Source organism: Gracilinanus agilis, chromosome 6 (genome assembly GCF_016433145.1).
Source record: "Gracilinanus agilis isolate LMUSP501 chromosome 6, AgileGrace, whole genome shotgun sequence".
NCBI lineage: Eukaryota > Metazoa > Chordata > Mammalia > Didelphimorphia > Didelphidae > Gracilinanus > Gracilinanus agilis.
In genome coordinates, this window is record NC_058135.1 from 223,661,043 (window position 1) to 223,678,894 (window position 17,852).

The 17,852-nt window shown below is 36.3% G+C and overlaps 1 protein-coding gene across 1 annotated transcript in view; it reads left to right on the forward strand.

The window, feature by feature from the left end:
* The window catches only part of FAM53A (family with sequence similarity 53 member A), an 80,563-nt gene extending 63,057 nt beyond the window's left edge, over nt 1-17,506 (forward strand). The window contains exon 4 of the mRNA XM_044682232.1: nt 16,762-17,506. Within this exon, the coding sequence (XP_044538167.1) occupies nt 16,762-17,094 (333 nt within the window). The 3' untranslated portion in view covers nt 17,095-17,506. The remainder of the gene's footprint in view (nt 1-16,761) is intronic.
* The last annotated feature ends 346 nt before the right edge of the window (nt 17,507-17,852 follow it).

Below are 17,852 nucleotides of genomic sequence, written 5' to 3' on the forward strand. Positions count from 1 at the left end.
ACTGTGGAGTTGTCAAGCCATCTCAGAGGAGGGTTTGATAGCTCTTCTCACAAGAAAAGTGAACTAAAATGGGATAGTGAAAAACTGGAATTCTCATTAGCATGAACCTTAATATAAGAGTTGTTCCAAAATGTTTGCTTTTGTCATGATGGTTGCATGTATGACCAGAACAGAGAAAATGTTAAATGTGCCTGTGGGGTGGTTTTCAGTGTGTATTTGTATAGAAAAGTAATTTGAGAGATGTTTTTGTTGAGTTATGCAAAACTGTATTTTTAGGATGAAAGGCATAATCAGTTGACATCACACTAAAATTCCAAGTATTAGTTCAAACATATCAAAAGGGAATACCTCAAAAATGATTCAGTTTTATATATGTTGGTACCTAAGAATAAAACAGCTGTAGCCTGATTATTAAACAAAGTCAACTTTTTTTGTTCCAGATTTTATTCTGATGTACCTAGGACTCAAAGACTTCCCTACTATCATGAAGAAGAAAAAAATCAAAATAATTCTTGCTTCTCCTGGCTTTTACTTTAGTCTAGGGGCATTTAGCAGTTCCCTAGGCAAATCAGTGCAAAGTAGTTTTTGGAGAGGCAAACACTTGATAGCAGGGGGAAGAGATCAGGAAAGCCTTTCACTGTGGAGGGATGAAGCCTTTCAGGCATTTGGGATAAGAGGCCCACAGTTATGAAGATAGACGGTGGAATTGTTGTCCATGCCATCAATACCTAATTGATTAAAAAAAACAAAACAAAAAACAACCTTTACCTTCTATCTTAGAATCAGTACTGGGTAAGGACTTAGCAGTTGAGGTTAAGTGACTTGCCCAGGGGTCACATAACGAGTAGGTATCTGAGCTCAGATTTGAACAGAACCAGGGACTGTGGCCCCTTGGTTCTCAATCCACTAAGCCACCTAGTTGTCTCCACTAATTAACATTTTAAGAGGTTTAATACATACTAACAAATGAAAACCCCCCTCTTTAAAAAAAAAATAGTTGATATTTAGGTAGCACATAATAGGCTAAATATTTTGTGTACATTTACTCACTTGATCATTACAATAGCTTTTTCTGTTTTATAGATAGGGAAATTGAGTCTCCTAAAATGTACAGCCAGATTGCTGCCTGATGGCATAGCAGAACTGGGATTCCAAACTGGTCCTTACAACAGACCCTAGCTCTCGTTCTACCGTGCCATAATTGTGATTTCATCTGTGTAGGTATTCCTTCCACCACTCAGATCATAACAATGTTTAATGTTTTTAATTTTTGTTTTTGTTAGCCAGCATCTAGTTCAATACCTTGAATATAATAGGTGCTTAATAACTATTGGCCATATACCTACTTTACTGCTTGTCTTCTGGTGGTGATTCTTGTCACACTTAGGTGGACTGGCCCTTGAGAAGCAGGCATGTCTTCCATTGCCAGGCCTATCCTCTGTGTCTTTGCAGCTACTCTCAATGTTGTGCTACAGTGAAGAATCTTAGTGAAAGACTTTGTGGGGAGAACACCAGTTTGTTAGAATATACCGATATCTCTTCCACATCATGGGGATTTGGAGTGCATAGTGCCCCTGTGATCTGGAAAACCTGTATAAAATTTATTGGCCCTCTCTTTATATCAGAAAAGAAGTCTGAATTTTTTGTTTCATTAGATGTTTACAGTACATTATATGCTTTTATGAGTTAATAAGCTTTTAAAGTTTTTTTTTTAAGTCTTTGGGTCTCATCTACTGGCTTTTGCAGTCTTTACACAAACTTAACTTTTTACTTATTTTAGCTTTTAAAAAGAAATTGTGTATATGGTATTAAAAGATAAAATTTGTTGATATTATATAATGCTATGCATATATTTTATGCATTTCTGAGTTTCTAAACTTTTTTGTATTATCTAATGGCTTTCTGTATGTCTTTTGCAAAACTCCTCCCAAATTCCAATTTAATTTATTATGCCCTACCCATGATATATATATATTTTTTAAACATTTATTAATATTTATTTTTTAGAAAAGTTAACGTGGTTACATAATTCATGCTCTTACTTTCCCCTTCACACACACACCCCCCCCCCCCCCCCATGGCTGATGCGTATTTCCACTGGTTTTAACATGTGTCATTGATCAAGACCTATTTCCAAATTGTTGATCATTGCATTGGTGTGGTAGTTTTGAGTCTACATCCCCAATCATGTCCACCCCAACCCATGTGTTCAAGCGGTTGTTTTTCTTCTGTTTCCACTCCTGTACTTCTTCCTCAGAATGTGCCTACCGATGATATATTGAAACTGCATTGGGGAAGGGATACCTGTACTTTGCTTTTACTCACTGCTATATAGTTTCCTATTTGAGTTGCACACCATTTCTATTTATTAACAAGGCAGATATTTTTTCCCATCTGAAAGCTGAGGTTCAGAGATTCTGTCTGATTTTTCCAAAGACAGGAGGCTGATGTGGCAGAACTTGGGCTCAGACCTCTGTCCTCATTTCCAGCCCTCCCTCACCTTCCACTGGTCTGTGCTGCCATCTTCTGAGAGTTTGAACCTACCCAGACTAAAACATAGGAATTTTAAGTCTATATAATTAGAATTTCAGTCTTTCTTTAAGACTCAACTCAGATGCTACCTCCTGCAACAGGAGGCCTTTCCTAGTTCCTACAACCTTCTCTTTGAAGGCTGTCTTCACCTTTTTCAGTACTAATTTATGTTATCTTCTCTATTAGGGCCAGAGATTTTTTTGTTTGTTTTCTATTTCAGGCATTTAAGGCAGTGCCTGGCAAATAGCACTTAATAACTGTTTATTAATTGTTTGTGGTTGACATGCTCACTAGAGCTTTTTCTCTCATCTTTTAAAAACTATGTATGTTATAAAAACTACAAAACAGTCCTCCAAATAAGCAATATAGTGGATCACAGGCATAAATGTGTTTTTTAGAAACCCATGACAGGTTTTTATGATTCACTTTATAAAGGTCCTCGTGCATTCAGGCATTCTAAAATATAAGCACCTGGTACTTTAGTATTTCTCAGAAAGCAAATGAATTCATCATCATAGTCTAGGTTTGGCCAGAATTGGCATATGAATGGAATTCAGTAATATAGGTGAAGTTTATAGTTGATATCCGACACAATGACATTTATTTTATAAGCATTTAAAAATGTGTGAATAATTTACTCAGTATCTCTCTCTCCCCCACATCCCCATGTTTAAACTTTTTAAATGAGCTAGGACATGTTTTTTTTAAATATAGATGCAAAGTATAGCTTCTCATGCTACACTTCCTCCCACACCAACAACAAATCTGATCTTTGGGTGAGATGGGCATTGAGGCTGTGAATTACCAAACCTCTTTAAAGAAAAGTAGGCATTGTTTTCCATTACGTGTAATATGAACTAATTTAAGAAAAAATTCTCTAAAGTGTTTTAAGGGAATTTTAGTTGTGATTAGAGCATGGCTAGAGTAGGTAGTTCTTGAATAACTGAGTGTGCCATAAGGTAGTTTGTATTTTAGACAATTTAATTTTCTATTTTTTTTTTTGTAGATCAAATCTGTTCTTCATAATTATTGCTTAAGTAGGTATTAAATGGTGTACTCTTTCACATAATAGTACTGTTGATTCTCACCATTTGATAGTCGTGTTCTACAAGGTCACCGTGAACCCTTAACTAGTGAACACTGAACCAGTGCTCTTAGGAGAAATCCAAGGTTAGGTTCCTGTGTGCTTCTAACTAAAGATGGCCGTGTATCTTCTTCCTCTTTCTGGATGTGCCTTCATGTTGATTTGTTAATCTGCTGCCAACAGCTCTATGGCTCAGCCTGAAGGAAGCTTATCTAGGCCTGACAGCCTTCTTGTGCTAAGGAACATGGGGGAAGTAACTTTAAACAGCAAAATCACCAACAAAAAGCACAAAAATGCAAACAAAACAAACCCCAAATGATACTAAATAGAATCGGGGAAAGGGCACTTGTTTACAATGAGAAAACTTAAACTAGAAGACTGAGTGCCACTTTGTTCAGACTTTTCTGGGAATGTATACTACCAGCAATTTTCCACTCTGAGCATGTCTGCCAGGAAAGTGTTTTGAGGATTGATTATTTTAGCAAGTAGGCGAACCTGTAAATATGGGAGTCCTCAAGGAACTAGTTTGTTGACTAGAATTCAGTCTGGTTTTTCTATTATTATATTCAAAGCAATGAAAATTGTTAGAAAGACAAATGGTCTGTATGAGTTGCTATGTAGATAAACAAGTAGATGAATGAGTGAATGAATGAATGGAAGAAAGGTTGGTGGCCGACCTTCTGGTGATGAGCTTCCTTATATTTAGGCAGGCCTCACCTGGGACAGATACTATCATCAGACCCCAGAACTTCAACTTGAAGCCTTTTTAGCCAAATAGAATTTGCTGGAGCTTATGTTCCTCTAGCTTACCCCAGCTGTGGATCACCCCTGTGCCATGATTATAAGGCATTAGAATAAGACACATTCAGGATCAATAAAATGCAAATTAATCAGATTTTTATATATATAAATTTATGTGTTTATTTTTTAAATAAAGTAACTTGTAAACTAAGGCATTTGGGCTAAAGGATCCATGCCCAAAGTCCTTTCCAGATTCAGAATTATGTTTTGTTATAAACTTTGTTAAGCCCCATTTAATCAGTGGGGCCAGTATTACAGAAGCATTAGTTAAGGTTATCTATTGTCTTGACCATTGCCTTGCTTTTTTAGGTGGGTTAGCTTTGAATATATACCATTCCTTGCAAGACTGAAACTTTATAAAGATAGAAATTTATCTAGGAAATATATACATTGCCTCTCTGGGAAGAGAAGAAAGTTGAAAAGGGAGAATTTTTTCACCCTTTCTTGGGTTCAGGAAATTTGTCAGCTTCTCACTTCTGTTTCTTTATCCTTTTCAACCTTGTAAACCCCTCTTTCTCTGGGTACCACCCTAGTACTTAGTCCCTGATGATGTCCAAGGCCTCTCCCTTACCACGGCAGCCGTCCACTTGGTTTTCCTGTTCCCCTTCATGTGCTTCATGTTCTTTTTCCTCCAATTGCTAATCTGATTAAATCATTAACTGGATAAGCTCAGACCTTTAAAAGGTCATCTTCAAAAGGTGTTAAGGGAGGCAAGCAACCCAAAGAAGAGGAGAGTGACACAAACCTGCAAGAATTGTGTCAGGAAGTCTAAAAGCCATGATGAACATTTAGAAAAATAGGAATGACGATGTTGGCAGTATTTGTTGAAAGAAAAAGGAAAGACCCCTCTTGGGATAGACAGTAGAGAAAACCTAGCTGCTTAATTTCTGTTTGACCAGTTGTTTATCAAGAAGTTTGTAGTTGAGGATTATACATAGAATCAGATGATTCAGAGCTGAAAGGGATCTTTTTCTCAGATGCCTTCATTTTACTCATGAGACTCACAAGGCTGGGAGTGACTTATACAAGTTTATATAGATAAAAATTATCCAGACTGACGTTTGAACCCAAGACTTGGAATTCTGACTCCATGAAGGATCCAAGAAACCCAAGATAGATAAGGAAATAGTGAAAGAACACCTTTTATTTAATTCAACAAATGTTTGAATATGCAGTACAGACAATGCATCAAATCATTTTGGCATAATTTTATTGTCACAAGAGGCTTAATTCTCTGAGCATCATCAGGATCCTTTTTTACTTCTTGGAGCTCTCTTAAGAAAAACAGACTATTTCTATGTAATCCATTTTTCCTGCTTTTAATGAGAGTAGGGCAGTATAATAGAGTGGGTAGGAAGGACTCCTTTCTGAAGACATTCCTCCCCCCCCCCCAACCCCCAACTTCCAAAATTGGGTAACTGCTCCTTGGTGATTGCACATAGTAGCTTCTTCAATATTCCCTAAGTGCATTTATTTCACTAATCAATTTCTGTTCAAAAAGCTAGGTTAGATTGTTTCTTATATAATACTTATAGCTGATGGTAGTCTTTGAACATAGTCTGTTAAAATTTTAAGAATAAAAAATAAACTTAAATAATATGTAAAGCCTCATTGAAACCTGTAGCTATTATCATCTTCATGACTAAAGAAAGTAACCTTTGTTCTTCAATTAGAAATGGGAGAGACCACGTCCCTCTGACTTACAAGCAATTTGTGATAAACACGATGAGTCAGTTTTGTAATGATCAGACAGATGTTTCTGTTATTTATTTGATTTAAAATGTAGTATCATCTTGGAAATTGGTAAATTAAAGTTGAGCAATTACTTACTAACACAATCTTTCTCTGCATATTTTCCCCCTCCCAAAAGCATTTTATCTTGCTTGTCTTCAAGGGAATTGGAGTTATAATCAGTATGTTAATCATTAAAGACACTTCAGGGTAACAGCTGGTCTTTAGATGATATTCTTGGTTGATAGAACTCACTGTATCAAAGCTTAATAAATGCAAGCATTTCTTTCTGAAATAAGCCTTTCCATTATCTGGTGACCTGGCTACTTCACTGACTGTTTGTGGTTCAGTATGTTCACATAATGAAAGATTTATTTCTCTACAAATTCACCCAAGCATAGGTTTCAAAACAGATGGAAAAGTTGAAGTTCTAATTTTGAAAGACACTTGTCCTGTTCCTTTCATTCTGTCCTATTTTTGAGGATTCAGTCTGTGGATGACAGAATATAACCAGCTGTCATGAGTGTAAGACCAGATGTGTCCTTACAATGAGGGAGAAGGGTGTGCAATGGCCTTGAATTGAGAGAAGGGGTGGGGAAAGACCCCATTCAAACAATTTAAAGTTGTTTTGAAAAGTTATGAAGTATTAAAGCAGACATTTTCTATTAAACAAAAAAAAGTTGATTTATGTTTATTGATTATTTGGAAGATAATGTTTAGGAAAAGGAAAAATGTCAGTAAGTTAAAAATGCAGAAATTTAAAAGGCATATAGTTATAAAATTGACAGATTACCATAAATGGGTAGTACATTGTGTTATGATTTCATGTCCAGGACAAAGCATCCATGGACTTAAATATATTTTAAATAAGCTGAAATTTTAAAAAGTCATTTTGGAATCTGAATGTTTTTATTATCCAAGTACGCTTTTCATCAGCAATTTTTGTTAGCTTTTTAAGAGGACATCATAAGTTAAAAATGAGATGAAATTTTGAAAGTTAGAATATTCTCTAATCCACTTTAATATTAGGATTTAACATTTTTTTTTTACTTCAAGGATGGAAGTGTAAAGAATAGACCTTTTTTGACTATTGTTTTAGGACACAACATTTTTAAAGTCCCAATATGCACATTAAAATTTTAAACACTGTATAGTCTCTCAGTTTATCCATTTTTTAAACCATCAATTGGCAGTTTGAGTAACAATTGTTAGACTCCTTGAATTTATTTCTGCAGGACCCTGACTTGTTATTCATCACCTGTTCTGCTGCCTCTTCTCTGTTTAAACGGAGCTCAACCAGCATGCATGGTACAGTAGAAGGAGAATGGCCTAAGAATCAGGAGAGTCAGGAGATAAGAGTTCTAGTCCCAGCTTTGCTAGGAACTCTGGATCGCAGTTCTTTACCTTTAAAATGAGGAGGTTGCTACCAGATGATCTCTGGGGCCCCTTCTTGCTCTCAAGTTCTGGACCTCTCTCAGTCAGAGCTACTTTGATGCATAGGAATGAATTTTCTTAATTGTTATGGCTACTATCACCACATCTTCTCTTTAGGAATTATAATTAAATTATGACAACTTGATGAAAATTATCTCCCCAAGGCTTAAATGCCTTACTTTTTTTTTTTTTAACCCTTATCTTCTATCTTAGAATCAATTCTATGTATTGATTCCAAGGCAGAAGAGGCTTAGGTTTAGGCAGTGGGGGTTAAGTAACTTGCCCAGAATCACACAGCTGGGAAATGTCTGTGACCAGATTTTGAGTCTAGGACCTCCTCTCTCTAAGCCTGTTTCTCAATCCTCTGAGCCACCTCACTTCCCCTTGAAAAACTTTCTACCTACCTTGTTAACCTATTTACTTATGAGCTAAACTTGAAAATAAATCCAGACCAATTATTTTGGTGAGAATTGGTGCTTAGTGACTGCTGGTCACATCTTGTAATTATTGTTATTTGTTGAACAAACTTCACAGAGCAGATGCGATCTGTGAAGATAGTCAGTACCCTTTACTATCCCTTTGACTGCCACCAGGGTCCCCCACTAGAGTCAAAGAGCCATAGGCTTAGCACTGGAAGAGGACTTGGAGGCTCTCCATCCCCTTTTTTGTATTGATGTGGAAGCCAAGGCCCAGAGAAGTGAAATAAAGGGGGTGTCAGAGGTAGTATTTGAACCCAGGGCCTCTGGCTTCCTTTCTTGAAAGCTTTAATTCAGTGATTTAGCATCCAATGTATTTAAAGATTTTTTTTGTTGTTGTTGTTTTAAATGGAGACATAGGAGATACAGAATGGGCCTCTGGGGTGTTAATTGTAGGTTCACAGATTTAGAGCTGGAAGAGAACTTGGAGTTCATCTCATCCACTTAAAAAAAAACAGTATCATAAGTTATAAAATTATCATCATCTTTGACCCAGTATTTCTACTGTTGGGAAAGATAGCCTCAAAGTGTTGCCAAAAATACAAAAAAGAACTGGCTGTTGAAAGATTTTTATAGCAACATATTTAATTTTTTAAAAACCTCTAATATAAATATTTGACAAATGGGTAAATAGTTTAATAATGTAAGAAGATATAAAATAATTAAGTCCTACATGTATATATGAGGAATACTAGTAAATTTGGAAAGACTTTTATGAAACAATGCAAAGGGTACACATTAATTAGAACCATAAGAGGAAAAGTGAATGAATATGAATGAGCAAAGAATCCAATAAGAACCTAGAGAGGATGAGTGAAAAAAGGGTGATAATAATATTAGGATTTCATTGGTCTAGGAAATCTTTAGGAGAAGGAAAATTTTTTTGCCAAGATAGATTGACATTTCCTCCTCCTCCTGAAATTTAGAGGCTTAGAGGATTATGTTAGGGTTCTAAAAATAAGTAAGTGAGTTAAGGTCACACAGTCAGTATATGTCAGAGGTGGCACTTGAACCCAGGACTTCCTGGCATACCTTCAAGACCAACTCTAACCAACATGCCATACTGCCTCTCATTATGATACTTTTTTGTGCTTGCAAATTAATACTATGATGCTTTTTACTTAGACATGAAATGTAATTGTTACTAAGCAAGTTTAGTTGTTTGTATTGATCAAATTTTTTAGTAAAACATTTAATTAAAAAAACCAACTGGACTATCCATTGAACTTGAGGAAATTGAGGCCTAGAAAGGTTAATTGCCTGGACTAGTAAATGGCAGAGATGTGATTGGACTACAGCTCCCAACTTACACCATTCAAGTGTCCTTAGGAACTGCATTTTGTAAAGAGAATCATAAAATCTTATGTTCTGCAAAAAGAATGCAGCCTTTTCTCTATCTAGCCAATTGTATTGTGGGATCAGACAGTTCATTTCTTGGGAAGCAGCTGTGTGTTAAGTGGCTTTGGGGTCTGATAGAAGTATAGTGTTATTGCCCTGGTGTCAAGCTTCATCTCCCCAGTGGAAGAATAAAGCCTACTTGAAAGGTCCAATGCTAAGCTGATCAATATGTTCCTGTACTCAAGAAGACTGGTCTGGTCCAAGAGGGACTAGAAATGTGGTATGGGCTGGGCTGAATTTAGAAAATAGTGGAGGAGAAAGAATGGAAGGGGAGAAGAGATTTGAAGGAGCATGACCAGAACCTAACCAGACTAGCCGATACCTTTCAGCAGCAAGGCTGGAGAGCTTGCATAGGTTCTTTAGGACCTGTGAATGCCTCCCAGGTTGGGAGAGGGGTGGAATAGTGGGGAGATTTGATTATCTTGGAGATCCAGGTCATGCAGAGGTAGTAAGGATCAGAGCTAGGAAGAGAGGTGATTTAATGGTCAGAGCAACACTTTTTTTGTAAAAAAAGAACTAGAAACAAAGGAAGATGCTCCTTAATTGAGAAGCAGCTAGATAAATTGAGGCACATAAATGTGATGGAATTAGAGAATCATTGGGAAATAGGTGAGCTGATGTAATGAGTTACCCTGGATCAGGAAGCAAGTCTGCATTGTGAATACAACAGTGTTAAGGGAGAAAAATAAAATATTTATTATAATTTTGGTGGCCTAGCGTGGTTCCAGAGTAGAGAGGGAGAACTGTATCTCTTTCCCTTATTTGCAGAAGTGGTGAGACTGTGGGCATGTAGCATCACACAGTGTTCATATTTGGTTGAAGTGCTGGTTAGTTCTTCCAAACTGATTTTCCCCTACTTCTTTTTTGTTAAAAAGGATGATTCTGATACAAAATAAATTCACATAAATCATCAGTATTTCTTTATATTTCTAACACATCACAGCAGCAAGAGGTAGAAAGAGAAACACCATTTAAAATCACCCTAGACAATATAAAATACTTAGGAATCTATCTACCAAAACAAACACAGGAATTATACGAAACAACTACAAAACACTTTCCAAACAAAACCAGATTTAAAGAATTGGAAAAACATTGATTGCTCATGGGTAGAATGAGCTAACATAATAAAACATTGTACACAGAGACTGATATACTGTGGTAAAATGGAATGTAATGGATTTCTGTACTAGCAGCAATGCAATGACCCAGGACAATTCTGAGGGATTTAGGGTAAAGAACGCTACCCACATTCAGAGGAAGAACTGCAGGAGAGGAAACACAGAAGAAAAGGCCGACATAATTGGGGATGTAGACTGGAAACTACCACACCAATGCAGCTATCAACAATTTGGAAATAGGTCTTGATCAATGACACATGTTAAAACCAGTGGAAATGTGCATGGGCTGGGGAGGGGGGGAGTGAAGGGGAAAGTAAGAGCAGGAATCATGTAACCATGTTAACTTTTCTAAAATATAAATATTTAAAAAATTTAAGGGGCAGCTGGGTAGCTCAGTGGAGTGAGAGTCAGGCCTAGAGACAGGAGGTCCTAGGTTCAAACCTGGCCTCAGCCACTTCCCAGCTGTGTGACCCTGGGCAAGTCACTTGACCCCCATTGCCCACCCTTACCAATCTTCCACCTATGAGACAGTACACCGAAGTACAAGGGTTAAAAAAAAAAAGAAAAATGAAAAATAAAAAGGACGATTCTCTGGTAGAGAGCAGATATTGTCAAATGAAGACAATCCAGACACAAAAATGTTTAAGACAATAAATTTACATAAGGAGAAACTACTCATTTCACTTTTTCTTGAAACTTAAATACCCAGGGACTGCTTCTCTATTGATGTTTGTATTCTGTGTGAGGAAACACAGAAGATCCGGATGAATTTCATGACAGGTTCTAGTTAGGCAATGGGGAAAACCCTATGCTATACACCAGGGGTTGGCAACCTTTTTGGCCGTGAGAGCCATAAACCCTACATTTTTTAAAATATAATTTCATGAGAGTCATACAGTGCTCACAGTGTGTGCTCCTGTAACAGCGCCTGAAAAAAAATTGACTTTATGGCTCCTGCAGAAAGAGTCATATCTGGCCCTCAAAAGAGCCAGATATGGCTGGAGAGCCATGCATTGCCGACCCCTGCTATACACTATATTAGAATAGACTTTACCAAAAAAGATTGCATTTTTGGTGACTTGTTAGATTTTGGTTAGACTAGGGACTTGGATTTATATTTCATGTAAGTAGTGGCTCATTTAATTTAATTAAACTTTATATAGTGTGTGACAAAAGAGTTTGTCTTCTCATCTCTACTTTAAAAACCATGGGCACACCCTTGTGTCTGTCTTTGTATAGGGTACTAAAGCATCAGAATTTATGTATGTGTGCATGTTAAATAAAATATTATGTTCCCTGGTATTTAAAAAAAGCTGTGGTAAGTTGGATTTTTCACATTTTTCTAAAAGGAAAAGTTACTTTTTCTTATATTTTGGGGGTTTAAGGTAGGTGCTTTTTTTCTCCTCCCTAGACCCTTCAGAGAAAGGATTTGCACTGCTCCTGAGGGAGCCTACTTTTATTTGTCTGAGCAATTGGGATACAATAGATAATGGTAGAGAGAATTGGACAGCTTCTGTAGACAGTTCTCTCTCTCTCTCTCTCTCTCTCTCTCTCTCTCTCTCTCTCTCTCTCTCTCTCTCTCTCTCTCTCTCCCTTCTCCCTCTCCCTCTCCCTCTCTCTCCTCCCCCCCCACCTTCTCATCTTCTCTCTCATTTTTACATCACTCTTAGTCAACACACTAGTCAAATGTCTCAGTTTTATTCCAATTTTTCATTAACTAACACCTTTTCCTCTGTCAGAAAAAAAGTGTATGAAATATATGAGCAGAAATTCTATCATTTAATTTGGGATAGTGGGGAGAAGGGTAGGGAGGACATTAATTTTTCTGCCATGAAATTAACTCATGGGAAGTATTTGTGATAAAGTGCAGTATGAATATGAGGACATAGGTTTTTATTTTTCCTTGTTTGAAATTTGAATCCATTGGGGGAGTTAGCCAATTCCTCGAAATTGTTTTAAATGTCCAGGTTCCCAATTTCTCCTTTGCCTTGAATTTGACATTCAGGTGCTTTATATAGAAATGTAACTGCGTTGAAGTCCTCTGTTTCAGGGTAATGGAGGATATGAATAAAGCATTCATAGGCTTAAATAAAGAATGATACTATGAATTAATTAGGATATTGTAACAGGGCCAGAAAAAAAAAGTGTTCTTTAAGATGGTAATTAACTTCTTTGTTAGTAGTGATTGTAGCACCAGAAGGAATCTGTGCCAAATTAAAGCAGGAAGTGAGTATAATTAAACTGCACTTAGATCTTCAGGTTCATTGTGTCTTGACATAATATGAAGATTTATTAGGAGCCTTTATTTATTCAAGAAAGACAATGCTGCCCTCCCACCAAAAGAGTCATCTGGAAAACAATTCAGACTTTTCCCTGTTTGTTTTATTTTGGTATTTGGGATATGTTTTTTGTTTTGGTGCCCCCCCCCCCCAAAAAAAAAAGAAAGAAAAGAAAAGAAAAGAAAGAAAAGAGAAGAAACCTTTCAAGTCACTAAGAACAAACATTAGGGAGTAGAATTTGTATAATTGTTGACCATAGGTTTAGTGGGGTTTTTTCCCCTCTAAAAGTATGAAGTGCCTAAACAGTACCATCTCTGAGAAGAAATATTAAAAATTCTATTGATTGGGTGGGGGCAGAAATCATGTGTTAACTCCATAGACAGTTCTAATGGAAGCTATTTATATCAGAATTTGTCTTTTTAGCATGTTGATTACCAATGTTTATTTTTCCACTCAACAACAATGAAATTGTTTGAAAGGAAGCCAGACTGGCTTTCAAACTTTTTTTGTGTATAGAGATAGTTGAGCCAGAATCAGTGTCAGGATTCTTATACTTCGCTGTTTTTAAATGCAAAACATTTCTTTGCTTTTTCTAGGTATAGTCCTATATCATGTACTTGGTGACAAATCTGAGCAGATAAGTCCTTAACTAGTTTTCATGTTTCCTTGAAATGTTTTACTCAGTTATTCACATAGGTTTTTGGCTTTCTTTAAAGTTAAGTTAATGGATATGTGGAGCCTCTGGATTTTTAACTTTGTTTTAAAATGAGAAGTAAGAGAATTCTGAAAGTTGGCTTGGACAAGGTGCTTCACATTCTTATAGATCTTTATGAAGTTAATGTACTTTTTGTTGAGCTACTGTGACATTATCCTTGATAGATTTCTCCCAAAAGAAATAGCATCTAACAAAAGCTTCTTGATGTTGGTGACCAGCAGATAATCTATGTTTCATAGTATATATACACGGCATGCGATGAAGAACTGCTGCTACTGTGACAGATGGACCCATGGGATTCTTCTTAGATTTACACACACACACACACACACACACACACACACACACACACACACACACACACACAGAGATTTCATTGTGAATTTCTGAACACAAGTTTGGTAGAACACTTAAACATTATTTTGCTTTCAATTAAATGTGAGCCTGTCTTGTTTGATTGGAAAGGGAGGCTTCAAGGATGTTTTCTTTTTCCTTCATTATCCTTGTTTCCAAAAAAGTCGAATATTCAGCCATTTTACCATGCCACTCCTTTGGGACATTTGTCAGGCTTCTTTTATGTATCTTAGAATACAAAAAACATACGTTGAGTGCATTGAGTTCTGCCACACCTCATCTTGAATTCTCATATTGTCCAGTCCAGTATCTTTTCTGAAGACTGTTTACTGAACAAGTTGCTCAGGCCTTCCTTGCTGGGTATGTGTGAACCCACCAGTGTTAGCCTTCAGCTGCTGGGACAAGTGGATGGGCAGAGAATCAGGCTGAGACCTTACTCAGTGCTGTGGGGCTAACAGGCCATTTTATACTTCATTTACAAACAACTTTTTTAAGAAAAGTACTTAATCTCTAGGGGTAAAGCTTTTCAATTGACTTCATGATTTAGAGATTCATACATTTACTCCTCATATAGTAGGCTTTAAATCTACCTATTTATGCGCACATAGGTAAAGGTCTTTTCTTTGCCCAGTGACTTGAGGCATGACATTTACATCTGTTTACATCTTTGGATTCCACATTTCCTCCTCTGCTCCTTAAGGAGAAGGGAAGGGTTATACTAGCCAACCCCTAGGAAAACTCTCACTCTTAACATTGTATAATTGAGGGCAGGCACTCATGTTTTGTCTTCCTATGCCCTGTGCTTAGCATAGGGGTCCTTAATAAATGTTTGCTAAATTGTGATTCTTTGTTTCAAAGGAAACAAATGTTCCTTGTTGATTTATAAGCATATTACAGAGAGAATCAGCTTCTGTCAGGCAGACAGGATGTTAAATATGTGTATTATTTTAAATTCAATAAATAAAACCAACATGAGGAAAAAGTAATTTATTTTTCAAGTCTCTGGACGCTTAAGATCTTGGGTTCCATGTTAAAAATTTTTTTATTGGGTTTTTAGCTGCTTTCCGTTTTTCTTTTACAAGTATTAATGACATAGTAACTATTACAAGAACACCTTCTATAAATTACACAAACTGGAAGTCATTAAGAAGCCTGCTGTTTGTAGTGCTTAAGCTGCACAATTGCAATCTGGGAATTTGGTACATGTTACAATGACATCTCAGCAGTTGTCATTGGTACCATCTGTCAGGTAGAACATGCTCTAAAAGGTTGGGTCCAGTAGCTTTGAGTCTTTGGAGTTATAGAAAAAACACAATTATTTAATTAAAAGAGTATTAGAAGGAAGAATTGTAAATATACCAAAACCTAGAGCAGTGATGGGCAAACTTTTTAAAGAGGGGGCCAAAGGAAAGGAAATGCTCATCTGTCAGTCTGTTTCTAAGGCAACTCTTCCTAAGTTTCATTGTATCATATCCTACTCATTGTATTCATCAGATTAAGAATAATATCTCCCTGCAGATAGAACATTTCAGGGGCCCACATCTGGCCCATAGGCCATAGTTTGCCCATCACTGACCTAGAGTAAATAATTTATGTATTTTATGTATATACATTTATGTATGTATAATTTATAATAATTTGTGCGCATTTACAAGATAATTCATAATATGCTGAATAATATTTGAATTTCAGCTATACATATTCACTTAAAATCCTATGTATATGTATTATATTTGTGTAGGCATGTCTTCTGCTGATCAAGTTGCAAGCTTAAATATAAAATAAGCTTATCATCTGATTTTTAAAGAATCAGAAAAGAAAAGGGTAAAAGCTGGGTTCTTAAATATGTAGCTACCTGAACTTTCAAGGGATAATGAAAGTTTTCTAGTCTAGTTTATCTTATTTGAATAAAGAATGAATTCCATTGAATATATCCCAGTTTTGTGACAAAATGTGGATGAAAAAAGCAGATGTTTCATGGACTATTATTGAGTAAAATAGGATCTGATCTTCATTTTGAGAAATAGAATTTTATCTAAAAATTACAATGGGTTGATCTTCAACTAGGGTAAAATGCCAACATAACATTCAGTTGGCATCCCCATGGAATTGACCCTGATTAATATGCCATTGATTTTCTAGCAAGATGGAATATTTTGTTATCTGAGGGGAATCTTTATATTCTAAGTGCCAAACCCATCGTTGAAGAATTGTGGTTTGAAGGGCATAAACTACTTAAGTTGCAAGGAACTCACTGATTTTGGTGCTTGACAGTTTCTTCAGTTATACTCAGTTTTAAAGGGTCAGTATTTATTTTGAATCTAAAAGAAAAACAATCTCTTTTTGTTTCATTGGTTTCTAAGCAGAGATTTCATCATCATCCATTACTACTTATGCCAGCAGCTTGGTAGAGTAAAAGGCATGATAGATTTTGAATGGAGGACCGAGGGTCCAATCCTGTCCCTGCCACTTACCTATATGACACTGAGCTCATATGATCAACTCTGCCATCTGTTTTCCTCATCTATAAAAAGAGTTGGATGAGAAAATCTTTCAGTTCTAAATCTATGATCCTATGACCTTATATTAAAAACATTAGCAAAGTAAAAAAAAGTTAAATTACAAAATGGCTATTCAGAGTTATCTTTAAGATGTGAACTTAGGGAAACATGAGTAAGAAAACTGAAAACTCATTTAAATAAACAAAGCATCCATTGTATACTTTTGAGCACTAAGGAAAATCAAAGTGAAAAATATGACAAATCAAGAAAATTAGCCACCTGTTGTTCTATAGCTGTAGCAAAATACATTAATTTTGTGTTTTGTTTTATTGCAGACTCTAAAAAATTCAAAAAGTCTTTGCTCCCTTGATTATGAAGATGATGATGAAGATGATACCCAAATGAAGACAATTGTGTCCTCCCCATGTGACTCCAATGACCTCATGAGCATCATCACCCCTGGTTCCAGTCCAGTGAAAGAGCAGCAGCTGGATGAAGTTAGACATCATGGACCATGCCAAATTGGCTTCAGCACAAGGGATTGTACGAAAGCAGCTGCAGGATGTGAAAGCGATGAGGAAGCCCCAAGTGATTGTGAGAGCACTGAAGAGGGCATATTTCCTTTGGACTGTGGAGACCTAGATCTGGAGCAGATCGAAAACAACTGAGTCCTAGTTAGAATCAGTGAGGTTGCCTCAATTTCCAATGATAGTGGATTACCTTTGCCATGAGTAATCCATATCCCTGAATGTCTATAGTGGCCATTCAGGGCCTGTGTTTAAAAAAAAAAAAACAAAAACAAAAACCAAAAAAAGCCCAAAAAAAAAAAAGACAAACATTCAGGTGGGGGGAATGGGAAACGAAGTGATATCACCTGTTTATAGTCTGTTAATCAGTATATGGACAGAAAAAAAAAATAGGTTAAATGTTATTTTGGACATTAAGGAGTAATTTTGATTAAAAATTTCCTAACAAAAGTATTTTGCATTTTTATGGCTTTTACAGTTCTGGAGAAAGCTTATCTATTTTGAGATGAATTTTCTGAAGGGCATTTTATTAAAGTAAATCTGCCTACAGTGATTCTAGTGTGGGTATCGTTCCTTTTGTTGACGTGATTACTGGGAAAAACTGAGTTGTGGGAAAAACTGGTAACAAAAGTTCAGAACTCTTCAGGTCTCTGGTTGACACCTGGTCAGAAGTACTCGGCCACCCTTATCAGTGAGTAGTTATAAAACCTCTTGAAAGAAGACAAAAATTATACCCACCCATCTCATTCAGACTTTTTGGTCAAAATAAAGCAGTAATCTTACAGGTTTAATATTTCCCCAGCTTTCACTACTTGAATCTGTTTTCTAGCCTGAAGCCATGCTAATTCAGGAGAGTTAAAAATTCAAGTAGTTTCCCAGCTTGGTGGTCAATATTATGT